This window comes from Moschus berezovskii, chromosome 11, assembly GCF_049115385.1.
Source record: "Moschus berezovskii isolate FMDL1 chromosome 11, NW_MosBer_1.0, whole genome shotgun sequence".
Classification (NCBI taxonomy): domain Eukaryota; kingdom Metazoa; phylum Chordata; class Mammalia; order Artiodactyla; family Moschidae; genus Moschus; species Moschus berezovskii.
In genome coordinates this window covers 69,577,419-69,600,133 of record NC_142470.1, presented here as the reverse complement: position 1 = coordinate 69,600,133, position 22,715 = coordinate 69,577,419, and the positions used below count along the sequence as shown (strand labels likewise).

Here is a 22,715-nt window from a genome sequence, read left to right as displayed (position 1 = left end):
TCTCCAATGATTCATACTGTGCAATCCATTTTGGAGATCCTAGTATAGCAGAATGAATGAAATTCAAAACCCTTTATCTAGGTATTCAATGCCCTTTGCATTTTGGTTCCAATCTATCTTCTGAGAAAAGTCCAAGAAAGCAACAAAGTCTGAATTAAAATGACGCAGTATCTTTCTTCTTAACCATTTTCTTTCGTTCTTCTTTCCCATCCTTAACAGTAAACTCTTATCCATAAGCCAATCAAAATCCCAGAAACTGAATAGGATTTACATTCAGAATTGTTTTTAATGCAAAGGGGACTGACCTCAGGAGACAGTAAAAAATATAGATTCCCATGCTTCTCCCCTGGATACAGGTCTGGAATAAGTCCAAGAATCCTTATTTTTAACAAGGATCTCAGGTAATTCTTTGGATAAGTAAAATCTGAGAACATGACCTAAGTACCTCACCAGCTGGTTAACAGAGAAAACGGAAAAGCTGTCAGAGTAGTCACCTTCTGTCTCTATGTTGTTGTTATTCAGTCAAATGATGACAAAATCCATTTTTCCTTCTCTCTCTCTTCCGTATCTTACTGTCTCAGTAAAAAAGTACCCGTTAGGAAGGACTGTTTAGAATTGCTTATTCCAAGGGTCAAAGTTATTAGGTAAGGGAACATATATAGAGAGCTGGCACAAGAATATTTATATCAGAATGAAGTATCAAATAGCAGTTTCTTACATACCAAAAAGCCTAAATTGAGTGAAGCTCAATTTTTCATAGTAAAGTCTGTTTTCAATCACTGTCCTTTGTGACCTTTCATTTTTTTCCTAATCAGCGTGTGGCACACATATCTTTGGGATGTTATTAATGTCTCTGTTTAAATCAAGGAAAGCACAGTTTTCCTCTATTAACTAAAACACTTTATCACCACTATATCCCTATGGAAGTCAGATTTAAAATGAGCTTTAAAATTATATTTGGTCTGATTGTGTAAAAAGAAAGAAGAAGAAAAAATAAAGGTGATTATGTTCAAGGCCCATCATGGCAGTAAGACATGAGCTAGAGAACCCTGACCATTTAGCTTCTACTAAATCAAGTTTTCACAATGCGGTTTTATTATGAGAAATAGTTATTTTCAATTTTATATATTAAAAACACATTCTTGAGCCAAATACTGTTTAAATCAGAGATCCTTAATCCAGAGTCTACAGACACCTTAAAATTTTATCTAAAACCTGATACATAACATCTTTTTTGGGGAAAGGGTCTTCAATTTTTATATATTCGCAAAGAAATCCGTGACACATTTTTAAAGGGTCTAACAAACCAATGAATTATGTTTCAGTTCTCTTCCTTGGTACTAATCCACTTCACGAACATGAATAAAATCTACTCATAAAATATTTGAGATCCTACTGCTTGCCAGACTAACCCTATCTTTGCTCCCAATGACTTTGACAAAATCGATACAAGAAGAGCCAAAGTTTTTCAAAAGGAATACTAACTTTTTTTAAAAAGGAAAGCAGATTATTAGATTTACAGAATTTACAGATTCAAAATCAATGTGAAGTCTGAAATCAGAAAACGCAGCATGTAACTCTCTATTGTTGTTTAGTCACTAATTCCTGTCTGACTCTTGTGACCCCATGGACTGTAGCCTGGCTCCTCTGCGCAGGACTTCCAGGCAAAAATACCGGAGTGGGTTGCCATTTCCTTCTCCAGGGGATCTTCCTGACCCAGGGATTGAACCTGCATCCTTGCAATGGCTGGTGGATTCTTTAACACGGAGTCACAGCTGGCCTAAATGCTTTCTGAGACAGATTTTTAAATCTATGCATAGTATTACATACAGTATAATATATAGTCCAAGACAGACATGGGGACACTACTTACACTAGTAGTGTCTTATCGTCTCAAAATCTGATATATTTGGGTACAATGGGAATAACCCTGAACTAGATCGGGGGCCTAGCAGCACCACCCACAGTTTCAGTGTACACTATTTCGATGACTTTCAGCAAAGTATTTAACTTCTTTGATTGTCTTTCCTTACTGGAAAAGAGGAAAATGCTGCCTACATAAGGATTATTAGAAGATGACCATAAATGCAGTTATCTTACTGTGCTTAAGTGTCAGGTACTGTACTAAAGCAATTTTCATGTGTTAATTCAAAACTATTACATAGTATCTCCATTTAAAAAATGAGTTTAAGAGAAAATTTGCTCAAAATCATAAAGATAGAAATAACGGAATTAAAAACAGTTAAAGAGTATCCATGAAACTCTAAATGTTTCTATCACTATGCCCCACAAGAAATGTGAACAAATTCTAAGACGGCAAAATAAACTTGCTTCTCCAGCGTCTCTCCTGTGGCATTATAAGAAACAAGTGAAGTAAAAGTGTTAGTTGCTTAGTTGTGTCCGACTCTCTGTGACCCCAGGGACTGGGGCCCGCCAGGCTCCTCTGTCCACGGAATTCTCCAGGGAAGAATACTGGAGTGGGTTGCCATTTTTCTCCAGAGGATCTTCCCAAACCCGGGATTGAACCTGCATATCTGGCATTGCCAGCAGTTTCTTTGAGCCACCAGTGAAGAAAGGAAATAAGAGAGATAAAAAGGAACCTAAATAAGAAAGACCTCTCCATATGATATCCAGATTCCTCCTTGGTTCCATTCCAGACCACTACCCAATCACTCTGCCTCATGTTTTGTACCTAATCATGTTTCGTACCTCATCATTCATGTCCTCTACTTATGCACTTGATTTACAGTTTAAAGTGCAGACTGGATTCTACTCATTACAAGTTCATGCAGCTATTTTAATGCAGCATTCAAAATTTTATCAACCTCTTTCCCTCTCACATACTCATTAGTCCATTCCTCATAATGGTGCTTAGGCTAAACCTCAACATCCTCAATTTTACTGGATTATTTTGCCAATTCATAGATAGATACAATAAGATTATTTTCATTTCATTTTGCCAATTCATAGATAGATTACAATAAGATTATACTTCATTTCAGTGGACATTCTTCTAACCAAAATATAGAATATTCTCAGTCTTTCTCTTGAAAGGATATGAAACAGCACTTGCTGCCTGACTGGCCCTTCTTTCCTTACCAATTATATTTTCCCTTGGTTTGAAGACAACGTATTTTCCTGATGCTCTATTCTTTCCACTAGCCTATTCTTTCTTCTTCACTGTATCTTCCTTATTCCTGATTACCAAACATCTAATCCTGCAGTATGCGCTGTCAATTCTATCTTCACATATATCTCACATCTAACCACCCCTCCTCTTTCCATCCCTACTGCCATTACCCTAACTGGATTCAACGTTCTCTCTAGCTTACTAGACTCTGCTGCGCTTTCTCAACCAGTCTCCCATTTATTGCTTGTCTACAATTCTACAGACTGATGTTACTATTTTGGATCATGTCATTTCTATGCTGAAAACTCTTCAAAAGCTTTCAAGGGTACTTTAAAAATCCAAATTACTGATAATAATCAAACCACAAATAGCTCTCAAACCCGTATTATTGGATGAATGAGTAAATGTAGACAGTTTAACAAGACTCAGCTGTAAGCTCTGTTTTTTTCTCTATACCTACTCTCTCAAAGGCAATCTCCTCTTGTAGCTAAAAATAACATTCACTGATTCTTAAATCAGAATCTCCTACACCCAGCTCTTACTCTAGTCCCAGGTGTTCAATTTTCAGACCTATTCATTTTACTCACATCAAAGCCTACAAAATGCAGTTTGCTACCACTTATGCCAATAAAAGGGAGAATTTTATGTAGATAATTGCATGCATATTTGTTTACATATGCATAAAACCTCTAGCAAGATACACAAGAAACTGGTAACACTGGTGGCCTCTAGTAAAGGAAACTGTATGGACAGAATCCAGAATAGGAGACTTCACAGATACTTTCTTATTTTTAACAACATGAATGTATTACCTATTCAAAATAAAAAACATTTTTAAAAAAAATAAGCATATAACCATATGATAAATGTAAACCTCTTTCTTCTCAACTTCCAAGTTTCTGGAGAGAACCATCATTTTCATAGCCCCAAAACTCAACACTACCAGTAACCTTTGATTCCCTTCAAAAGAAAAAAAAAAATTCCTTTTTGTGGTAAAAATGTTTTAATTGGAGGTAATTACTTCATAATGTTGTGTTGATTTCTGCCAGACAAAAAATGTGAATCAGTCAGTTCTCTTCCATATTTAATCATTACTCAAATTTTCTAGCACTTTCTTGAAAAAATACTGAAGTTCTGTTTCTTCTTTTCCAATTCCACTTACTACACTTGAACAGACTTTCATTTTCTTGATCTTAATTACTGCAAAGGTCTTGCTACCTAAAGCTCTTCTGTTTCCCCTCCCTACCCCCAATTCAATATTCATAACATTACCACACTAGGTTCCTAAACAGAGTATAACTTTCACATTAGGCTTCTATTCAAGAACCTATAATGGTTCCCTTTTGTTTAGCAAACCAAGGTCTCAAATAAGAAACCTCTGCTGCAAAGAAGCTTAATAATACCTTTTGTGACAGGTGTACTATTTCCTTCCCTATCACAGTTCCTTCAGTAGACACCACCAAGGAAGAGTGAAGATTTTCTCAACGATTCTGGCTCAAATCAGTCTCTCCTTCCTCTTATTTTCTACCACTCAAGTCTCTGGAATAAAGTTACTTTTCACAGTATTTTGTGTTGGTGCATACCTGCTGTATAACCTCAGTTAAAAAACTAAACTTTCTGTGCCTTAGTTGCCTTATCAGTGAAATGCTTTCATGGGCTCTCAAGGAGGACTGGGTTAAAGCATTTTATTAGCTATTTTATTATAATTCTGTAATTATTTCACTTGTTGTGTTTTGTCTCCCCATAAGACCCAGGACGAAGACTTCTTTATACATCTCTCCCAAATCCAATTAACACAAAATTATGTTCAATATACAAAGTATACACCCTATAAGTCTGCTTCTGATTCAGTCAAGATCAAGTGAAACTGATTCTAAATAAGTTATAATTTTGACACAGGTATCAAGCACTATATTTTGTGTCACGCTGTATAATCGTCCTTTCCTTCTAAACACTTTACAAGTTTATGTGCTACTTAAGGTTAAGTGTATCTTCTTCCCATTAACTACTTCAATATTCCTATAGTAAGCAAAGAAAGTGACATGAATCAGTGATCTCTTATTGAGTCATTTGACATTAAACTCAACTCATTCTAACTCATTTTGAGCCCACATTTCAAGAGTGTTAAATATTCCTCTCTGTATTTAATCAATGTACTTTAATGTAGCAAAATATCCTATAACTATGAATGTCTCAACTCACTGAAGGTATTTCTTTTTTAATTAAAAATCCAGGAATGGAGGACTTCCCTGGTGGTCTCGTGGTTAAAATTCCACACTTCTAACACAGGGAGCATGGGTTTGATGCCTGGTTGGAAAACTAAGACCCCACATGCCACAAAGCATAGCCAAAAACATAAAAATACCAAAAATTCCCACTTCCCACGTGGCGCTAGAGGTAAAAAACCCGCCTGCCAATGCAGGAGATATTAAGAGACATGGGTTTGATCCCTGGGTCGGGAAGATTCCGTGGAGGAGGGCACAGCAACCCACTCCAGTATTCTTGCCTGGAGAATCCAATGGACAGAGAAGCCGGGCAGGCTACAGTCCACTGGGTTGCAAAGAGTCGGACACGACTGAAGCGAGTTAGCAAGCATACAATTTTCTAGGCTAATTTATTGAATACTCAAATGATAATATTTTAAAAAAAAGATAAGTCTAATGAACATAGAAAAATATTAATGTGCTTGGAAATCCCAATTTGTGTAACTTGGTAAAAAGGCAAATGAAACAAGATCTGGTGAAACAAACAAACATAACATAACCCTTATATAGTTCTTTGATTTCTATTAGAAAAGTATAGTTAATTTAAACAAATATAAAGATAATTAAACAACTGACCCCTTCTACATAGGTTTTTCATTCTTATAAACAAAGCTTTTCCAGAGTATTCTTACTGCTGAAGAGTTCTTAAGCTTTATTAGTAAAAGTACTAAATTATTAGTACTTTAATGCTATTTAGTAAAATTATTAAATTTTCAATGGGGAAAATATTTTTTAAAAAGTCCTAATGGTATATTATTTAAGTGTGATTAATTACAAAAACTACTCCCCTAATGGCATTAAAAAAATTTTTTTTAAGTAAAGATCTCTCTCCTGCATTATTTAAAATTTCTACAGAGTAATAGGACACACAAATCATGTCCCAAAGTTTCTAAAAATATTCACAGAACCACTGTGTAATTCTGAACTAATGATGATGGACTATTTTATATACAAACCTCCACCATAAGGGGATCTTTCCAGTTAAAACAGCTAAAGGATTTCGTATACAATTTGAGAAGACTCCATAATGTAAGTAATTTGCAGGGAGTCATACTTAAGAAAACAGTTTCTGAGAATTTTATATTTATGCAGGTGGAAAAGAAAATGATTACAAAATATTAGTATGTATTTCCCCACCAAGCAAGCAAGAAAACAAACAAACAAAAAAACAAACTCAAAGTGGCTATCTGGTATAAGTCAGTATAAAGACAGAGAATAACCATCTGACTAGCTGACTTAAAAGAAATATCTTCAGGGTTCAACACAGAACAAATGTTTGATTCTCTATCAAAAAAACACATAGTTATTTTATAAGCAGGAAAAAAAAACTATTACTTGAATATTAAAAATTAAAAAATATTCCAAATTACTGATTAAGAATGTATTGTATACACAAAATAATTGTTTAACAGTTAAGACTTTTACTAACAATGCAATCGACAAATAATTTTATTTCTCCAACTGTAAAGTAGTTGTTTCTGAGCATCAAAATTTTCACTGATCTTGAAGAGAGTAGGCACTGATGATATAAATATAATGATCTTTTCCTTCAAGTTATTTATTTTTTCCTTTAAAAATCTCTGCCATATTCACTTTACACACTGCACACACACACAAAATACACTGGAAAATTATCTTTTCCTCCTAAAATCTCTGCCATATTCACTTTACACATCAAACACACTAAAAATTAGTAATAATCCAAATTTCTAACAACAGGTGTGTATCATATATCATACAGTGTTTTTAAAAAAAGCCCAACTAGATGTGCATTGTCAACATGAACAAATCTTCAAAATAGTGCTGAGTGAAAAATGAAAGCTGCAGAGTACATGTAAGAATAGCTCAATTGTGCAAGGTTTAAAACAAACGAAAGACTACATGTTATTTATGGATACATACATACGCAGAAAAGGTATAAAAGCATGTACAGAAATAATACACATCAATTTCAGAATAGTGGTTACCTATAGGGAGGATGGAGAATGGATAGAATGAAATGGGTACAAAGAGTTTTAATTCTATCCACAATGTTCAACACTACAAAAAGATTTGAAACAGATATGGTAAAATGTTAACATTGTTAAATTTGGAGGTGTTACACAGACGCTCATTATATTATTCTCTGTACTTTTCAATTTTGAAATTTTTCATAATAAAAAAGAAAACATTCACAGAATAAAGGAAAGGTTGAATCACTGCTGCCATTTCCAGATTAGATAATCAGGCACACTAATACACAACACAGATTTTCTTTTCCCAGATAAGACAATAAATATTAACAGAAAACATTACATAACAAGCAGTGTACACTTTCATAAAATATCCATTGGTTATTATATTAAAAATATACAACAATTAAAAAACAGGATGTACGTGCTTATACTTCAAAAGTTTTACCTCTGTATGAGTCAAAGGATATACTTTCACACCACAAACAGGCTTTCCTTGCTTTAAAGAGTACCCCTATGAATTTTCTTTTATGTCATTTCCTTTAACTGTGATTGAGAATAAAAGGCTTAGTGTACAGTGTATAGAAGATACCTGGCTAGCTGCAGTTAAGTAAGACTAATGAACACATTGTATTCTACTAAAAACTAACAGTGGCTCAATTCAAAGATAATAAATTACTGCCAGTACAAAAGCTTTCACTTTTCAGTTTGAAACTTTTAATCTGCAAGGAAAATACATAGAGTATGTAACTTTGTTTACGAAACAAATGTTTTTTTTCTTGTCAGGAAAGCTTTCCCATTCTTTGTCTGGTTAATACTTCCTTGATCACAGATGAAGTCTTTCAAATTAAAGATAAACAACTACTTGCCTGCTGTTTTTGATATGCAGTGTTTGGATTTATCTTTGATTCCAAGAGTAGTGATCCTGAAAGTTAAAAACATAATATTTATAAGTTTCAATTTATAAAACCCTGAATAAAACATCAGAATACACATTAAAAAAACAACTTTTTTCGTCCCCCAGCAAAACATCTGAAGTAATCGAATTTACTCCAGTTTACCTTTTTCTCTCAAGATCTGGACTTTGCATTACAACATATCATTCTATCCCCATAATACTCTTAAGGGAAAAAAATCCATCTAAGACCAACATTCAGACCAAGAATATACAGAGACTAGATGACTTACAGTTTTATTGAAAGGAAAAATTTTAAGGTCTAAATGACCACCTGAAACCAAATTCTTTTTAACAAAGTTATTTTTATTTCCAGTTTAACAAATAAAACAAATTACAAAGTACCACAACAGGGATCTAAATACTTTGCACACAAATTACAGAACTGCATTTATCCTTTTCTCTTTAAGAACAAAAGACCACCTCACGTAAAAATAAATGTCTATGATTACTTTTTAAAAAACGGTGCAAGAGTACAAGATGTGTCGAAATTAAACCGAAGACTATTCTTTTATCTGCACGTTATCAGTTGCTCAAATCCAGCGATCAGATTACAGTGAGGAAGGTGTTTTCATTAAGGCTGTACATTTTATCATTTAAAAATATTTCACATAAGACTCGTACAATAAATCAAGGAATACAAGTTTACAGTCTGGTCTGCTGTCCTAACTTGTTTAAGTCGTGAAGTATTATTCACTTGTTCACAGCACTCTCTACAAAGATAGCCTGGAGGGATCCCAGACTGAAGATGTATGTGCTTGTGAGTGCATGTATCGTGGCAACAATCTGCAATAACCCCAGGAAAAAGGCGTCTTTTGGTTTTTCCCAGCACCTGTCGACTGTGGCAACTGGAGCTTGTTAATAAAATCAGTTAAAAAAAAAAAACAAAGTAAAGTTTCACTAAATTTTTTGCACCAGAGATATAATGTGTAAGAATATAAAGGGGGACGGGGAGGGTCTGAAGGAGAGCACTAAATTGTTTTTCATTACTTCCTCCCTTCCCTCCCACACTCTCCCCGCTTCTTTAAGAGGCCAGACTGCAGAGAAAGGGCTCAAGTGTTTAATAAGGCTAGCAAGAGGAGGAACAGAGACTCGGCGTCCGACTGAGGGTAAATCCCGACAAAGTAGTTTGTTTTTACCTTACTGAAGTGAAGACACAAAACCAATGCGCTGTTCCAAGTGGCTGGCAGTAACAGTACTCGGCTCAGGGCCTAAACCCCAGGCTGTGCCCAAACCGGAGGCATTGTCCCCTATCCTACGGTTCCAATAACCTTACCGTCGGACTCTGCCCGAACCAGCAGCGACATTCCCTTGAGCTCCTCCACATAGGTAGAGGAGACGTGCCCGGTGCCTCGGTCGTCCCATTGCCGGTCTTCGTTCAGGGTATAGACCTTCACTCGCCGCCGCGTATCCGACATGGTGACTTGCTGTCCCCACTGTTCCAGCCGCCGCCTCCTTGCTCACCTCCTTTACGCCCCTCACTCTTGAGAGACGGTGGCTGCGGTGGCGGCAGCGGCGGCGGCGGCTCCGGAGAGGCCCGACTTCACCATGGCTCCCAGGTTCAGCCGCGGGAAAGGGCAACAGGAGCCACTGAGACCTTGCCGCCCAGATTCCCAGTTACCTCTCACTTCAACCCCGAACGCACCCACCCTCCCCACCCTTTACCCCCCAGAGCTGGCTCGCTCTCCCGCCGCCGCCGCCGCCGCCGCCGCGGTAACTACTAAAGACCCGCCATCTTGTAACCCGATTCTCTCTGCCTTTCTCTTCCTCCTCCAGCAGGTTCGCACGGGCTGTCCTAGCAGGGGCTACGGCGGCCGACGAGTCCTCCGTGTGACGCCTCCGTCTCGGCACGCGCTGTCCCGGTCTGCCGTGCGCAGTATTCTCGCGAGGCGGGGTAATGGAGTGAGGTGGGTGGGGCTAAGTGCGACTGCCTCCTCGCTCGGCTCCGCCTGCAGGCGTGGGCTCTCGGCTAGGTGGGCGGTTCTCGCGAGCTCTGGGTCTCCGCTAGTGTCGCAAGACTCTTCTCTGGACCGGCGGCGAGAGCGGAGTTGTGGTTTCGGCTTCGTGCAGTTTGTTGGGGCTGCGCCCGGGGTGTGGGGAGCCGTGGGATCCAGCTCTGTGGAAAAAACGAAGCAAGCTTGGGAGGTACGCATCCTTGGACGGGACTCACCCTGAGCAGAAGGGAAGGAAATGTGCTCGCCCTCCATAATGGACGCTCGCCCTTTCAGCCTGTGAGAGAAAAATAATTTAAACCTATTTCTGTGAAGACGTTAGCCCTTTAATGCGACCCGAAACCCACTAAAACTCGCTAAGGAGTCTGCTACAGTTAAGCATCTCCTCAGGAAGTGTTCTGTGGATCTCCGGGAGATTATAACATCGTACAAAAGTGCATTGACAATTTATTTCTCGTTCAGGCGTTTTACCGTCAGGCTTTTGGTGGCTGGCATACTTCCCTGGTGGCTCAGACGGTAAAGAGTGCCTACAATGAGGGAAACCCGGGTTCGATCCCTGGGTCGGGAAGATCCCCTGGAGAAGGAATTGGCAACCCACTCTAGTACTCTTGCCTGGAAAATCCCATGGACGGAGGAGCCTAGTAGGCAACAGTCCATGGGGTCGCAAAGAGTCGGACACGACTGAGCGACTTCAGTTCACTTCATACTTTCCGCCTGTTGAAAACAGTGTCCTTCCTGCGTTGGTAACCTCGGAACATAAGTCTTCAGATAAGTTTAGGCAAGTGGCGGGGAACTACCTTCCTAACACATCTAAGAGCACTGTTTCCATATCTTTGAGTGTCTCCTGCTGGCATTTCTACCGTTCTCTCTCGGGAGGTCTTCCGCACTGAATAAGCGAGGGAGCAATTCTCTGGACGTTCACGTCGGTTGTCACACATCACATTAATTGTCAGACATGCGCGGTAGATTCGAGCCATGCGCTGTATTTGTCAGTCGCTGTTCGTTCTTGGTAGATTCTTTTTGTTCGTTTTTAAAGAGTTTTAGCTTGTTCTGCCGCCAGCTCTTGATAGCCCTTTAGTCTGAAGGGTGAAAATCAAGCGAGATCGACAGGTTTTACCCTGCGGCGCATCTTGGGAGTTGTAGTCATTCCTTGCCAATGGTGGTGTCAAAATGTGCTTCTCTTTTGACCAAGTCTTGTGCTTTCGCCCAGCATATGAACTAACACGTGACATGCTTACACAGAATAGGCTCCTGATGAAAAACAAATTCTCATTTCAAAATCTGGCTACATAGGGTTTTCTTTTAGTCTAAAGAGAACCTAAGAAAATACACTTGAATTTAAATAGTTATGTATGTTGAGGATTTCCTAGGTGGCGCAGGGGTAAAGGATTGCAGGAGACGAGATGCAGTTTGGGGCCTGGTTGGGGAAGATCATGTGGAGAACGAAATGGCAACCCACTGTAGTATTCTTGCCCCGGGAAAACCCCAGGAACAGAGAAGCCTGATCGGCTACAGTCCATGGGGTCACAGAAGAGTCTGAAATGACTCAGTGACTGAGCACTGATGCGTGCAATATATGTAGCAAAAGAGCCCATTAATTGCTGTAACTAATGTGCACAAAATGCATTTTGAGCCCAGAGAAAATAACATCTCTCTCTCAGGTCAGAGAAGGCTTCACACCGGTAAATTTTGGACCTGATGTTAGAGGATCCCTGAGTGGAAATTTGGCTTGAAAGGTGTTTAAGGCTGTGGGGACCAGGTGAACAAAATCATAATGTGTTACTGGCCTAAAAGAATTTATGAGCAAGTTATGTATTAATATGGTGAATGAGAACTATATAGAAGTCACTTTGACACGATATGTTAAGAGCTTAATATCCTATAAAGAAGATCTAACTGGAAAAAATTGAAATCACAGGAGTCATTTCCTGTATTTATTCAGTCATTCAACAAACACTCATTGAGTGTATACTGTGTGCTAGACACTGTTCTATTCAGTGAATAAACAGAAAAAAATTCCTCTTTTCATGGCGCTTCCATTCTAGTGTTGTTTAGTCCCTCAGTTGTGTCCAACTCTTTGCAACTCCACCGACTGTAGCCTGCCAGGTTCCATGGGATTTCCCAGGCAAGAATACTGGAGTAGGATGCCATTTCCTTCACCAGGAGATCTTACGGAACCAGGGATCAAACCCGTATCTCCTGCACTGCAGGTGGATTCTTCACCACTGAGCTACAAGGGAGGCTCACATTCTAGTGTAGGAAGACAGTAAACAAATCTATGCTAGATACTGGTAAATGTTATGACCAAAGGAAAAAAAAAAATAGATTAGCAGACAGAGAGTGAATTTGGGAAGGGTAATAATGTTCATTGAGGGAGGCTTCTGAGGGGAGGCAGTCTGCTATGCATTTCCCTGGGGGCAGAGAGAGCCAGAAAACAGCAACTGCAAGTACAAAGCCTTGAGGCTGTACTTGAGTGAGAGGGATAGCAAGGAAACCAGTGTGATTGGAGTGGAGTGAAAAAGGGGGAAAATGGTGGGAAGTAAAGTTGGGAGTGGGAGAGAGGTCGTTTTGGGGCCTCGGATTTTACTTTGAATGAGTTGCAAATTGACTGGGGAGTTTCAAACTAAGGAATGAAATGATCTCAGCAGTGTTTCAAAGCATCGCTTCCATCTTCCCTATAGTAACCCTTTTCTGCTATACTCCCCAAGATCTGAAATAAGGGAACAGAGAAATAGGGAACAGAGTTAAACCCTTGGGAATCATCTCTGACCCTTGCTGGATCCTCTGGCCCAGGTTCTGTTTCTTTCTTGTTCTAGGTCACAGGGGTTCTCTCTTCTGCAACAGGCCGACCTCTAACATTGGTAAGATCCAGGACAAGCATACAAATGGAAGACCATATACTATATGTCTGAAGATTCTCATTTTTTAAATCAATCTATTAAGTAAAAATATATTTTCTTTTCCTACCTTTGGCATACCTTGAGAAATATATATTCATATGGTCTGGAAACTAGATTCAAATCTAGAATTCTTGAGCTCTTCAGAGTTCCACCTTCTCCCTTTGGCCCTGAAGTCCTTAGCCTGCCTTCTCTCTCACACTTCAGCTCTGTCCTGCACTTTGACAGCTCTCATGTACACAAATAGGATACTCTAACCTTCTGTCCATTCTAAGGGAGATTGATCCTGGGTGTTCATTGGAAGGACTGATGCTGAAGCTGAAACTGCAATACTTTGGCCACCTCATGCGAAGAGTTGACTCACTGGAAAAGACTCTGATGCTGGGAAAGTTTGGGGGCGGGAGGAGAAGGGGACGACCGAGAATGAGATGGCTGGATGGTATCACCGACTCTCTGGACATGAGTTTGAGTGAACTCTGGGAGTTGGTGATGGACAGGGAGGCCTGGCGTGCTGTGATTCATGGGGTCGCGGAGAGTCGGACACGACTGAGCGACTGAACTGAACTGAACCTTCTGTCCAGATTCTATGTTTGCACTCCCTGAATGTAGTCACCCTTGGCTGTTCCTCAAGAGGACAGAATTTGGGAAGAGGACTGTGCAGACCCTGGGAGCAGGCTTGGCCTTTGGGACAAGGAATTCCAGGGTGCCGAGAGCATGATCTGGAAGGAAAAGAGTGGAGTCCAGCTGGATACATTCGTTGGTTTCATTGACTTCTCATCCCATGGAGAGAAGCACAGACAGAGGGCCAGAGCAAGATTCTCTAAAATATACTGAGGGCAGTAATGAACTGCAACACTATGTTCTTGGCAGCAAAAATTTTTTTCAGGAAGGTTCAATCCCGAAGGCTAAGATAGATAGGTATCTTTATCTATCTATCTATATATATAAAACATTTACTTCTACCACTCTTTTTTAAACACAAATAATGGAATATCATACATACTGGTGTTCTAGTGTACCTTAGTTTGTTTAAACCTTCTCTATATACGTATGTCATTTCCAGTACTTTGTAATTTCAAACAATAAATGATAGTACAGAAGTAGTTTTATGTGTGTCAACACACATGTGGGTTAAATTCCTAGAGTAGGGCTTAACAACTTTGGCACCACTGAAATTTTGGGCTGGATGATTCTATGTTGTGAGAGGCTGCCCTGTGCATCACAGGATGTTTAGCAGCATTCTTTGCTTCTACCCACCAGATGCTAGTAGTATCGTACCTCATCCTCTTGTTGTGATCATCGGAATTATCTCTCATCCTTGCCAAATGTCTCTTGAGAGTACATTACACTTTTTAATTCTTAAGGATTAAAAATAGTTCTCTCTACAGAGTAAACGGGGTTCTCAATCTTATTGCCTCATGTCCTTGAAATGTGAGGCTTTCTGTTTTCCCCCTTCCTAATTGTTTGATAATTTTATGCTGCTGCTGCCGCTAAGATGCTTCAGTTGTGTCCGACTCTGTGCGATCCCATAGACGGCAGCCCACCAGGCTCCGCAGTCCCTGGGATTCTCCAGGCAAGAACACTGGAGTGCGTTGCCATTTCCTTCTCCAGTGCATGAAAGTGAAAAGTGAAAGTCATGTCCTTGAAATGTGAGGCTTTCTGTTTTCACCCTTCCTAATTGTTTGATATTTCTATGCTGCTGCTAAGTCGCTTCAGTCATGTCTGACTCTTTGCGACCCCGAAGACTTGCAGCCTACAAGGCTCCTCCATCCATGGGATTTCCAGGCAAGAGTACTCGAGTGGGTTGCCATTGCCTTCTCCGGATATTTTTATGAAAAAACTTTTATGAGAGGTTTTTTGCCGTATAATTAGTTTTTCCTTTAGGGGACTAATCTTTAAGGCCATCCCCATTTAAAAAGTCATCAAAACTGATAACCTGTGTCTTCTTCAATGATATTCCTATTTCTTTGCCTCTTTTCAGCCAAACTCTCCAAGGGCTGAAGTTGTTTTATACTCATATCATTTCCTTACCTCACCATTCACTTCTTAATTGAACCTATCTATTCTGGTTTCTCTGCATGTAAGTTAAATAAGCAGGGTGACAATATACAGCCCTGATATACTCCTTTTCCTATTTGGAACCAGTCTGTTGTTCCATGTCCAGTTCTAACTGTTGCTTCCTGACCTGCATACAGAGGAACGCTGGGCTGGAAGAAGCACAAGCTGGAATCAACATTGCTGGGTGAAATATCAATAACCTCAGATATGCAGATGACACCACCCTTAATGGCAGAAAGAGGAACTCAAAAGCCTCTTGATGAAAGTGAAAGAGGAGAGTGAAAAGGTTGGCTTGAAGCTCAACATTCAGAAAACGAAGATCATGGCATCTGGTCCCATCACTTCATGGGAAATAGATGGGGAAACAGTGGAAACAGTGTCAGACTTTATTTTTTTGGGCTCCAAAATCACTGCAGATGCTGATTGCAGCCATGAAATGAAAAGACGCTTACTCCTTGGAAGGAAAGTTATGACCAACCTAGATAGCATATTAAAAAGCAGAGACATTACTTTGCCAACCAAGGTCTGGCTAGTCAAGGCTATGGTTTTTCCAGTGGTCATGTATGGATGTGAGAGTTGGACTGTGAAGAAAGCTGATCGTCGAAGAATTGATGCTTTTGAACTGTGGTGCTGGAGAAGACTCTTGAGAGTCCCTTGGACTGCAAGGAGATCCAACCAGTCCATTCTAAAGGATATCAATCTAGGGTGTTCATTGGAAGGACTGATGCTAAAGCTGAAACTGCAATACTTTGGCCACCTCGTGCGTCGAGTTGACTCACTGGAAAAGACTCTGATGCTAGGAAAGGTTGGGGGCGGGAGGAGACGGGGATGACAGAGAATGAGATGGCTGGATGGCATCACTGACTCAATGGACATGAGTTTGAGTGAACTCTGGGAGTTGGTGATGGACAGGGAGGCCTGGCGTGCTGTGATTCATGGGGTCACGGAGAGTCGGACACGACTGAGCGACTGAACTGAACTGAACTGACTCTGGTTTCTGGGCTTCACCAGTGGCTCAGCAGTAGAGAATCTGCCTGCAATGCAGGAGACTTGGATTTGATCCCTGGGTTGGGAAGATTCCCTGGAGGAGGGCACAGTAACGCGCTCCAATATTTTTGCCTGGAAAATGCCATGGACAGAGGAGCCTGGTGGGCTACAGTCCATAGATTCACAAAAAGTCGGACACAACTGAAATGACTGAGCATGCACGCATGCACATACACACGCATATTCTGGTTTCCATCACTCAGCCCTCACCAAAAAGTTCTTGTTAAACTCACTAAAGACCTCTATGTAGATAATGCTCACAAACATCTTTCAACCTGTTTTACTTAGTCTAAGTTAAAATTGACATTTTTGTATGAACTTCCTTCTTTCCAATCATCTCATGATGATTCCTGCTTTATCCTTCAGATGTCACAATTATCACTTATGTAGAGGAGGTTTCCTTGAATTCCTTCCATATCCCCTTGGAATGTACCATAAAACCTAATTCACTTTAATTTAAATGATAAGAGAACTCATTGGCTCATGTGAATAGGAAGTCTGAAGATAAGATGAACCTCAGTGTTGATTTGATTGACTTGAGTATCAATGAGAATTTGATTTCCTTCCTCTTGATTCTACTTTCTGCTCTGCCTCATCTATCCTCAGGCTGAATTCTTACCTTTATATTTACTTGTATGGGTTTTGATTAATAATTGTCTCCACATGTAGATAAAAAATTTTCATGAGTCTGAGGAGCTGTTTTTCTCACCATTGCATCTCCAGTAGCTAGGATCTCATTCTTCTGAGATGGTAGTGGCAGTTTTACAAAAGCATGTATGGATATGAGTGTGTGTGTATAGGGTGATGGTAGTCCTTTGGTTACGTGAAATTGGGAAGGGAGTCAGGCACGTAAGTCTCTGTATAGACTTTTAACCTGGCCTCAAATTCTCAGCCCTGATCCTTTTTTTTTTGGTGGAGATGATTTGTGCTCTTTTGCCTCATCACCTCTGTGGGTCATATAGATTGTGACTTCCTCTGTTCTGCTAAATTTACCACTGCTTTTCTGTTTGCTTGTCATGTAATCAACATTTGTTAAAATCTCATCTCTGCTCTTGTCTTTTGTTTGCCCTTTGGACTCTACTTTTAAAAAAATTACTTAACTGTGTTATTCATTTTCCATGTTTAACTAAGGTATTGTCATGTTTTTATGGTTTTTTGTTTAGTTTTATAATTCACTTGAAACCTTTTGTATATATGAAATAGGATGTCAAATTAAAATTTTCCTTCCAAATGGGAGAGTCAACTGTCAACATCATTTACAGATGAAATTATTTGAAATGCTATTTAAATTATATTCTTTATTAAATTCACAGACATATATCTAGATTTGAGTCTGAATTCACTGTTTTTCCATTGTTTTATTTGGCCAACTCTAGTATGACAATTGCTGTAGCTTTAGTTTGTTTTGATTTTTGAGGCCATATACATGCACCATTCTGATTTCCTTAAAAATATTGTACTCTGGGGAATAGTTCTTCAACAGCAAGTCACCCCTTTGGGTAACTTGTCCTTTCTTCTCCACAGAACTCCTCTAATGGACAACTTTGGCTAGGGGAACTTATCAGCCAGGATGAGACTTTCTTGGAATTATGCTAGTCTGAAGTTCCACTCTGTATTTTCTTCCCGTCCTCCTTTTACAGGGGTCAGACTTGGCACCATAGTCTGTAGGCTCTCCCTGTCAATCCTGAGCCCACCTGTTTTATCCTTCACAGATATTTCTCCCAATCACTATCTTGCATGTGTAACCCCCTTCTTGGCATCTGCTTTTCTGAGGATCAGGACTGACAATAGGTGATAGAGGGAGTGGTGTCAGAAATCAGACAGTAAGATGTGGTTTGGGAAATAGTTTACTCAGTCCCTGGCACAACGTGGTTATCTGACTACTGATTTCACCAGTAGTGACCTAGTAAAACATCGTAGAAGGGGTGAATGCTGTCACCTATTCAACAGTTCAGGATTTGAAAGATATGGGGGAAACAATGCTTATGAGAACAGAGCTGGCCAATTAAGTTATACTACTTCCTTGAAGAGGGATAATGAGTTGAGGGCACATAATGCTTAATGCACAGTTAAAAACTAAGTTTGGAAAAACAAAAACTTAAGTGTGAGCCAGAGGGGGCTCTCTGGGCTTCATAAAGAGACCCTTATTTCCTACAGTGAAAAAACTGACATGGGATTAGACAGTTACAAGAGCTCTGAAGATACCTGGATATTCAGCCTAGGGAGGTTTGCTATACAGCTAGGGCCCTGCTTGAGAAAGCCTGAAGCTTTGAAACATGGGGTGGGTGCCCCTGAGGATTTTGGCTTTGTAAACATCCCTGAATCCTCGGGGACTGCAGAAGTGGCTTATAACTCCTAGAAAGAGATAACACTTGCCCCCTTGTAGAAAGTTCTCTTCCATAGTTGCTTCCATTTCTTCTGGCTGAGAGGCTGTGATAACTAGGGTTAAATCTAGTTGTAATATGCCTGGGGACTGCTTTGCCTGATAAGGGAGGAGATTACACACTAAAGGAACTGAAATAATAAACTAGCATGTACTAGCAGGAACCAGAGTACACTTGAGATTGAATTTTGAGGGTTCTTGATCAAGGGGACTGAAGGCTAAGACTGGATAATCAAGATTTCATTGACTTGGGGACAGAAGATTTAATCCTGGTCAGGACCCCAGGGGACAGGGCAAACTCACTGCTGGTCTAGCTTTTTGAAACCTGGAAAAATTGAGAGAAGTGGAAATGAGCTTATACCATAACAGCAGCTGACTGCTATTTATTTTGGCAGATATATGTGGCCTGTTTTATAACAATTTAAAGTGTGTTTTAGATAATCATCTGCAAATGTTATTTCTTTTCCACCTGTTTTTAATCTCATCACACTGATTAGGACCTCAGAACACTGATGGTGTATTATGTTCATCATTCAACACTGATGAATCAAATAGTGGTGATTCTTGTTTTGTTCCTGACTTTAATGGCAACATCTTCGGTGTAATATACATGTTCTTCATTGCTGATAGATACCACTTACGAAGTTGAGGACAAATACTAATATTCTAAATTCTCTAGGAAATGTACATTGAATCCTATAAATTGCCTCTCTTGCATCTGGTTATCATATGGTTTTTCTCTGTAATTCACTATAGAGATTATATGCCTACCCATTCTTGCGTTCCTGTAGACTATTTGGTCCTAACAGCTGTTGCCAATATTTTATTAAAATAATTTATCTGTTTTCACAAATGATAATGACCTACACATTTTAGTGTTTTTAAAAATATCATCTCTCTGAGTCCTTAGCAATTGCATTAAATTTTATGGCCACAAGATCAAAACTATAGCTGGCTATGCAATTTTGGTTTTCATGAAACAATGGGTATTGATGGAGGAGCCTGGTAGGCTGCAGTCCGTGGGGTCGCTAAGGGTCGGACACGACTGAGCGACTTCACTTTCACTTTTCACTTTCACACACTGGAGAAGGAAATGGCAACCCACTCCAGTGTTCTTGCCTGGAGAATCCCAGGGACGGGGGAGCCTGGTGGGCTTCCGTCTATGGGGTCACACAGAGTCGGACACGACTGAAGTGACTTAGCAGCAGCAGCAGAGTTTCTCAGTATATGCAGAATAAAGTTCAGAGTCCTAAGTTTAATATCCTAAACCCCTCTACAATCTGGCCTCTACTTCCTGCCTTCTTCATCCACTGATAGAACTGTTCCATTCTACAGGGAGCCTTTATAATCATTCTTAAAAGCCCAACTCAAATATCACCTTTCCCTAATGATATCCTATTCAAATTCCACTTCTTAGAAACTTTCACTTTTTCTTCCGATTAGAATTAACCTATTCTTTCCCCTTTTTATGACTTTTAAAAACCTTTACTAGACTGCTCAATCAGCTTTTCATAAATACTGACTCTATATGTAAATCTCAGAAGGAAACAAACTATTCCATAACTTAGTACTGTGCTCATAATAGGTAGTTTTAATTACCTTTAATTTTGTAAATTTCATACTTTGAAACCTGTTGCAGTGATTTGAGATATGCTTGAGACGGTAAAACTAAGCTTGTTTTAAAATATTCTCTCTGCAAAAGTCATTTATGCCTCAGTTGCTTTTTCACATATTTAGGTGAATATCCAACCAATATGTTGGTTGGTGATTTCATGCTCATATTTAATAAATCAAACACTTTTTTCTTTAAAACTATTTACCCCTCCAGGTTAACTATTCATGTCATAGATCTGCCTGTCTTCACAACCCTCAGGCTGAAATCTGCCTTTTCTTCTCTCATCTGCATCCCCTACTATGAGTTAATCTAAGTCTATCCATTTTCATGTTTGTTCTGCAGTATCTTGGGTATAGGCTCAGTCCATTTTTTCTGTACATTCTCCTCTCCCAGGAATGAGCCCTTAAGAATTCCTTGACTTAGTTGCTTGCACCAGGTTTAGGGTTATCAGATTTAGCAAACAAAAATAACATGAAACCCAGTTAAATGGGAATTTCAAATAAATGAGGAATAATTTTTTTTAAATATAAGTATATCCCAAATATTGTAGAGGCCTTACTATACTGAACATTTGTTTACCTGTAATTTCAATTTCACTTGGTATTATTTTATCTGGCAATCCTGATCAGGTTTGACACCTTTCTCAAGTTAAGCCTGTCCTTTTCTCCTCCAGATGTTGAACTCGAGAGACAAGTAATTTCCTGTGGACAGCCATCTTTTGCCCCATGCTATGAAAATATATTGACTTAGAAGAAAAAAGCTGTTATATGGAAAGCAGCACAAATGAGAGGTCATGAGACTCCACAGGTAGAGGAGAACTGTCTTAGTTCCTAATAATTATCTGACAGTCCTGGTTCCATTCCACCATAGGGATTGTGACTTACTTTCTGTGAAATAAATACATGGTCCTGTGATAAAATTCCCTCTTAGCTTTAGCTTAATTTAGATTGGTTTCTGACCCTTGATACCAAGATACATTCTCTTTTCCATTTTCACTGCCTAACCCTAGTCTCTCATGAGCCTGGAATTTTGTAAAGGCCATTTAAACTTACAATCCCTTCATATCTTTCCTCTTCTTACAAGTAAGCAAACATTATTCTTTCCATATTAAATGCCTTGAAAAATTATCACCTTGCACTGATTATATCTCCTCTTGTTTTATATTCTTTTATAAAATTTGCTTTCTAATTTTGGTGAAGAACAGGCACAAGACTAAGGAGTAAAAGGACTATAGAAAGAATATTTCTAGAATAGAAAGGCTGCTGTATATTCTACACATACCATACTAATAAAGTTGTTAGTCCCTTTATTCGGAATCTTCTTTCAAAAATTGCTGTATATCTTCCACTTCATTTAGGTCTCTGCTCAAATGTTACCTATTCAGAGATGCTATTCTGGATCATTTTATCTACAATAGTACCTTTTTTTAAAAAAAAAAAAAAAAATCACTCTATCCCCTTACCCAGTTTTTCTTTAAAGAACCTATCACTATCTGACTTACAGAGTTATTGTTTCCATCCACTAGAATGTGAGCACTGGAACTTTGTTTTGTTTACTGATATACCTCCTGTACAGATTCTAGAACTTGGCACATAGTAAGTATTGAATAAATGAATGCTATACAAAGGTCCGTCTAGTCAAGACTATGGTTTTTCCAGTGGTCATGTATGGATGTGAGAGTTGGACTGTGAAGAAAGCTGATCGCCGAAGAATTGATGCTTTTGAACTGTGGCGCTGGAGAAGACTCTTGAGAGTCCCTTGGACTGCAAGGAGATCCAACCAGTCCATTCTAAAGGAGATCAATCCTGGGTGTTCATTGGAAGGACTGATGCTAAAGCTGAAACTGCAATACTTTGGCCACCTCATGCAACGAGTTGACTCACTGGAAAAGACTCTGATGCTGGGAAAGGTTGGGGACGGGAGGAGACGGGGACGACAGAGAATGAGATGGCTGGATGGCATCACCGACTCGCTGGACATGAGTTTGAGTGAACTCTGGGAGTTGGTGAGGGACAGGGAGGCCTCGCGTGCTGTGATTCATGGGGTCACAAAGAGTCAGACATGACAGAGCAACTGCACTGAACTGATGCTTGGCTGAAATGAAGTAAGAAAGATAATGATGTTAGATCCAGAAATTCAAGATATTCTATAAGAGAAGAAAAAAATTATTGTATTAAAAAAACTGTGATTTATTTACAGGGAAGTGTTAGTAACAAAGATTATAAAGGAACAAGTCTTGTGAGTACCTATACTGCATTACTACCAAAGATGGGTAGTCAATTTGAGTCACTATAAATTAGAGATCTTAGCATATAATAGCCCTCATAGAAAAACTTTATTGGAAAGCAGGGAAAACTACTAAGACATGAATGAAGACAAAAATAAAAAAAGTTCAGACATAAAGTGTATAACCTTGGTATAAGTGGAAGTGGAACCCTTTGGTAGTTTGTAGTCAGTGACCT

At 39.3% G+C, this 22,715-nt stretch overlaps 2 protein-coding genes across 6 annotated transcripts in view; both read right to left on the bottom strand.

Moving 5' to 3' along the window:
• The window catches only part of PPP4R3B (protein phosphatase 4 regulatory subunit 3B), a 49,729-nt gene extending 39,809 nt beyond the window's left edge, over positions 1 to 9,920 (bottom strand). The window contains exons 1-2 of one of the 2 annotated variants that reach the window (XM_055400260.2): positions 9,578 to 9,920; positions 8,216 to 8,271 (exon numbers count right to left, since the gene is read on the bottom strand). In XM_055400260.2, the coding sequence (XP_055256235.1) occupies positions 8,216 to 8,271; positions 9,578 to 9,719 (198 nt within the window). In that variant the 5' untranslated portion in view covers positions 9,720 to 9,920. The remainder of the gene's footprint in view (positions 1 to 8,215; positions 8,272 to 9,577) is intronic. The other variant, XM_055400259.2, reaches the window with a different exon arrangement.
• A 5,857-nt stretch (positions 9,921 to 15,777) lies between these two features.
• Positions 15,778 to 22,715, bottom strand: part of PNPT1 (polyribonucleotide nucleotidyltransferase 1) — a 49,318-nt gene continuing 42,380 nt past the window's right edge. For all 4 annotated transcript variants that reach the window (XM_055400261.2, XM_055400262.2, XM_088841440.1 and 1 more), the window contains one exon: positions 15,778 to 22,347. In XM_055400261.2, the coding sequence (XP_055256236.1) occupies positions 22,299 to 22,347 (49 nt within the window). In that variant the 3' untranslated portion in view covers positions 15,778 to 22,298. The remainder of the gene's footprint in view (positions 22,348 to 22,715) is intronic.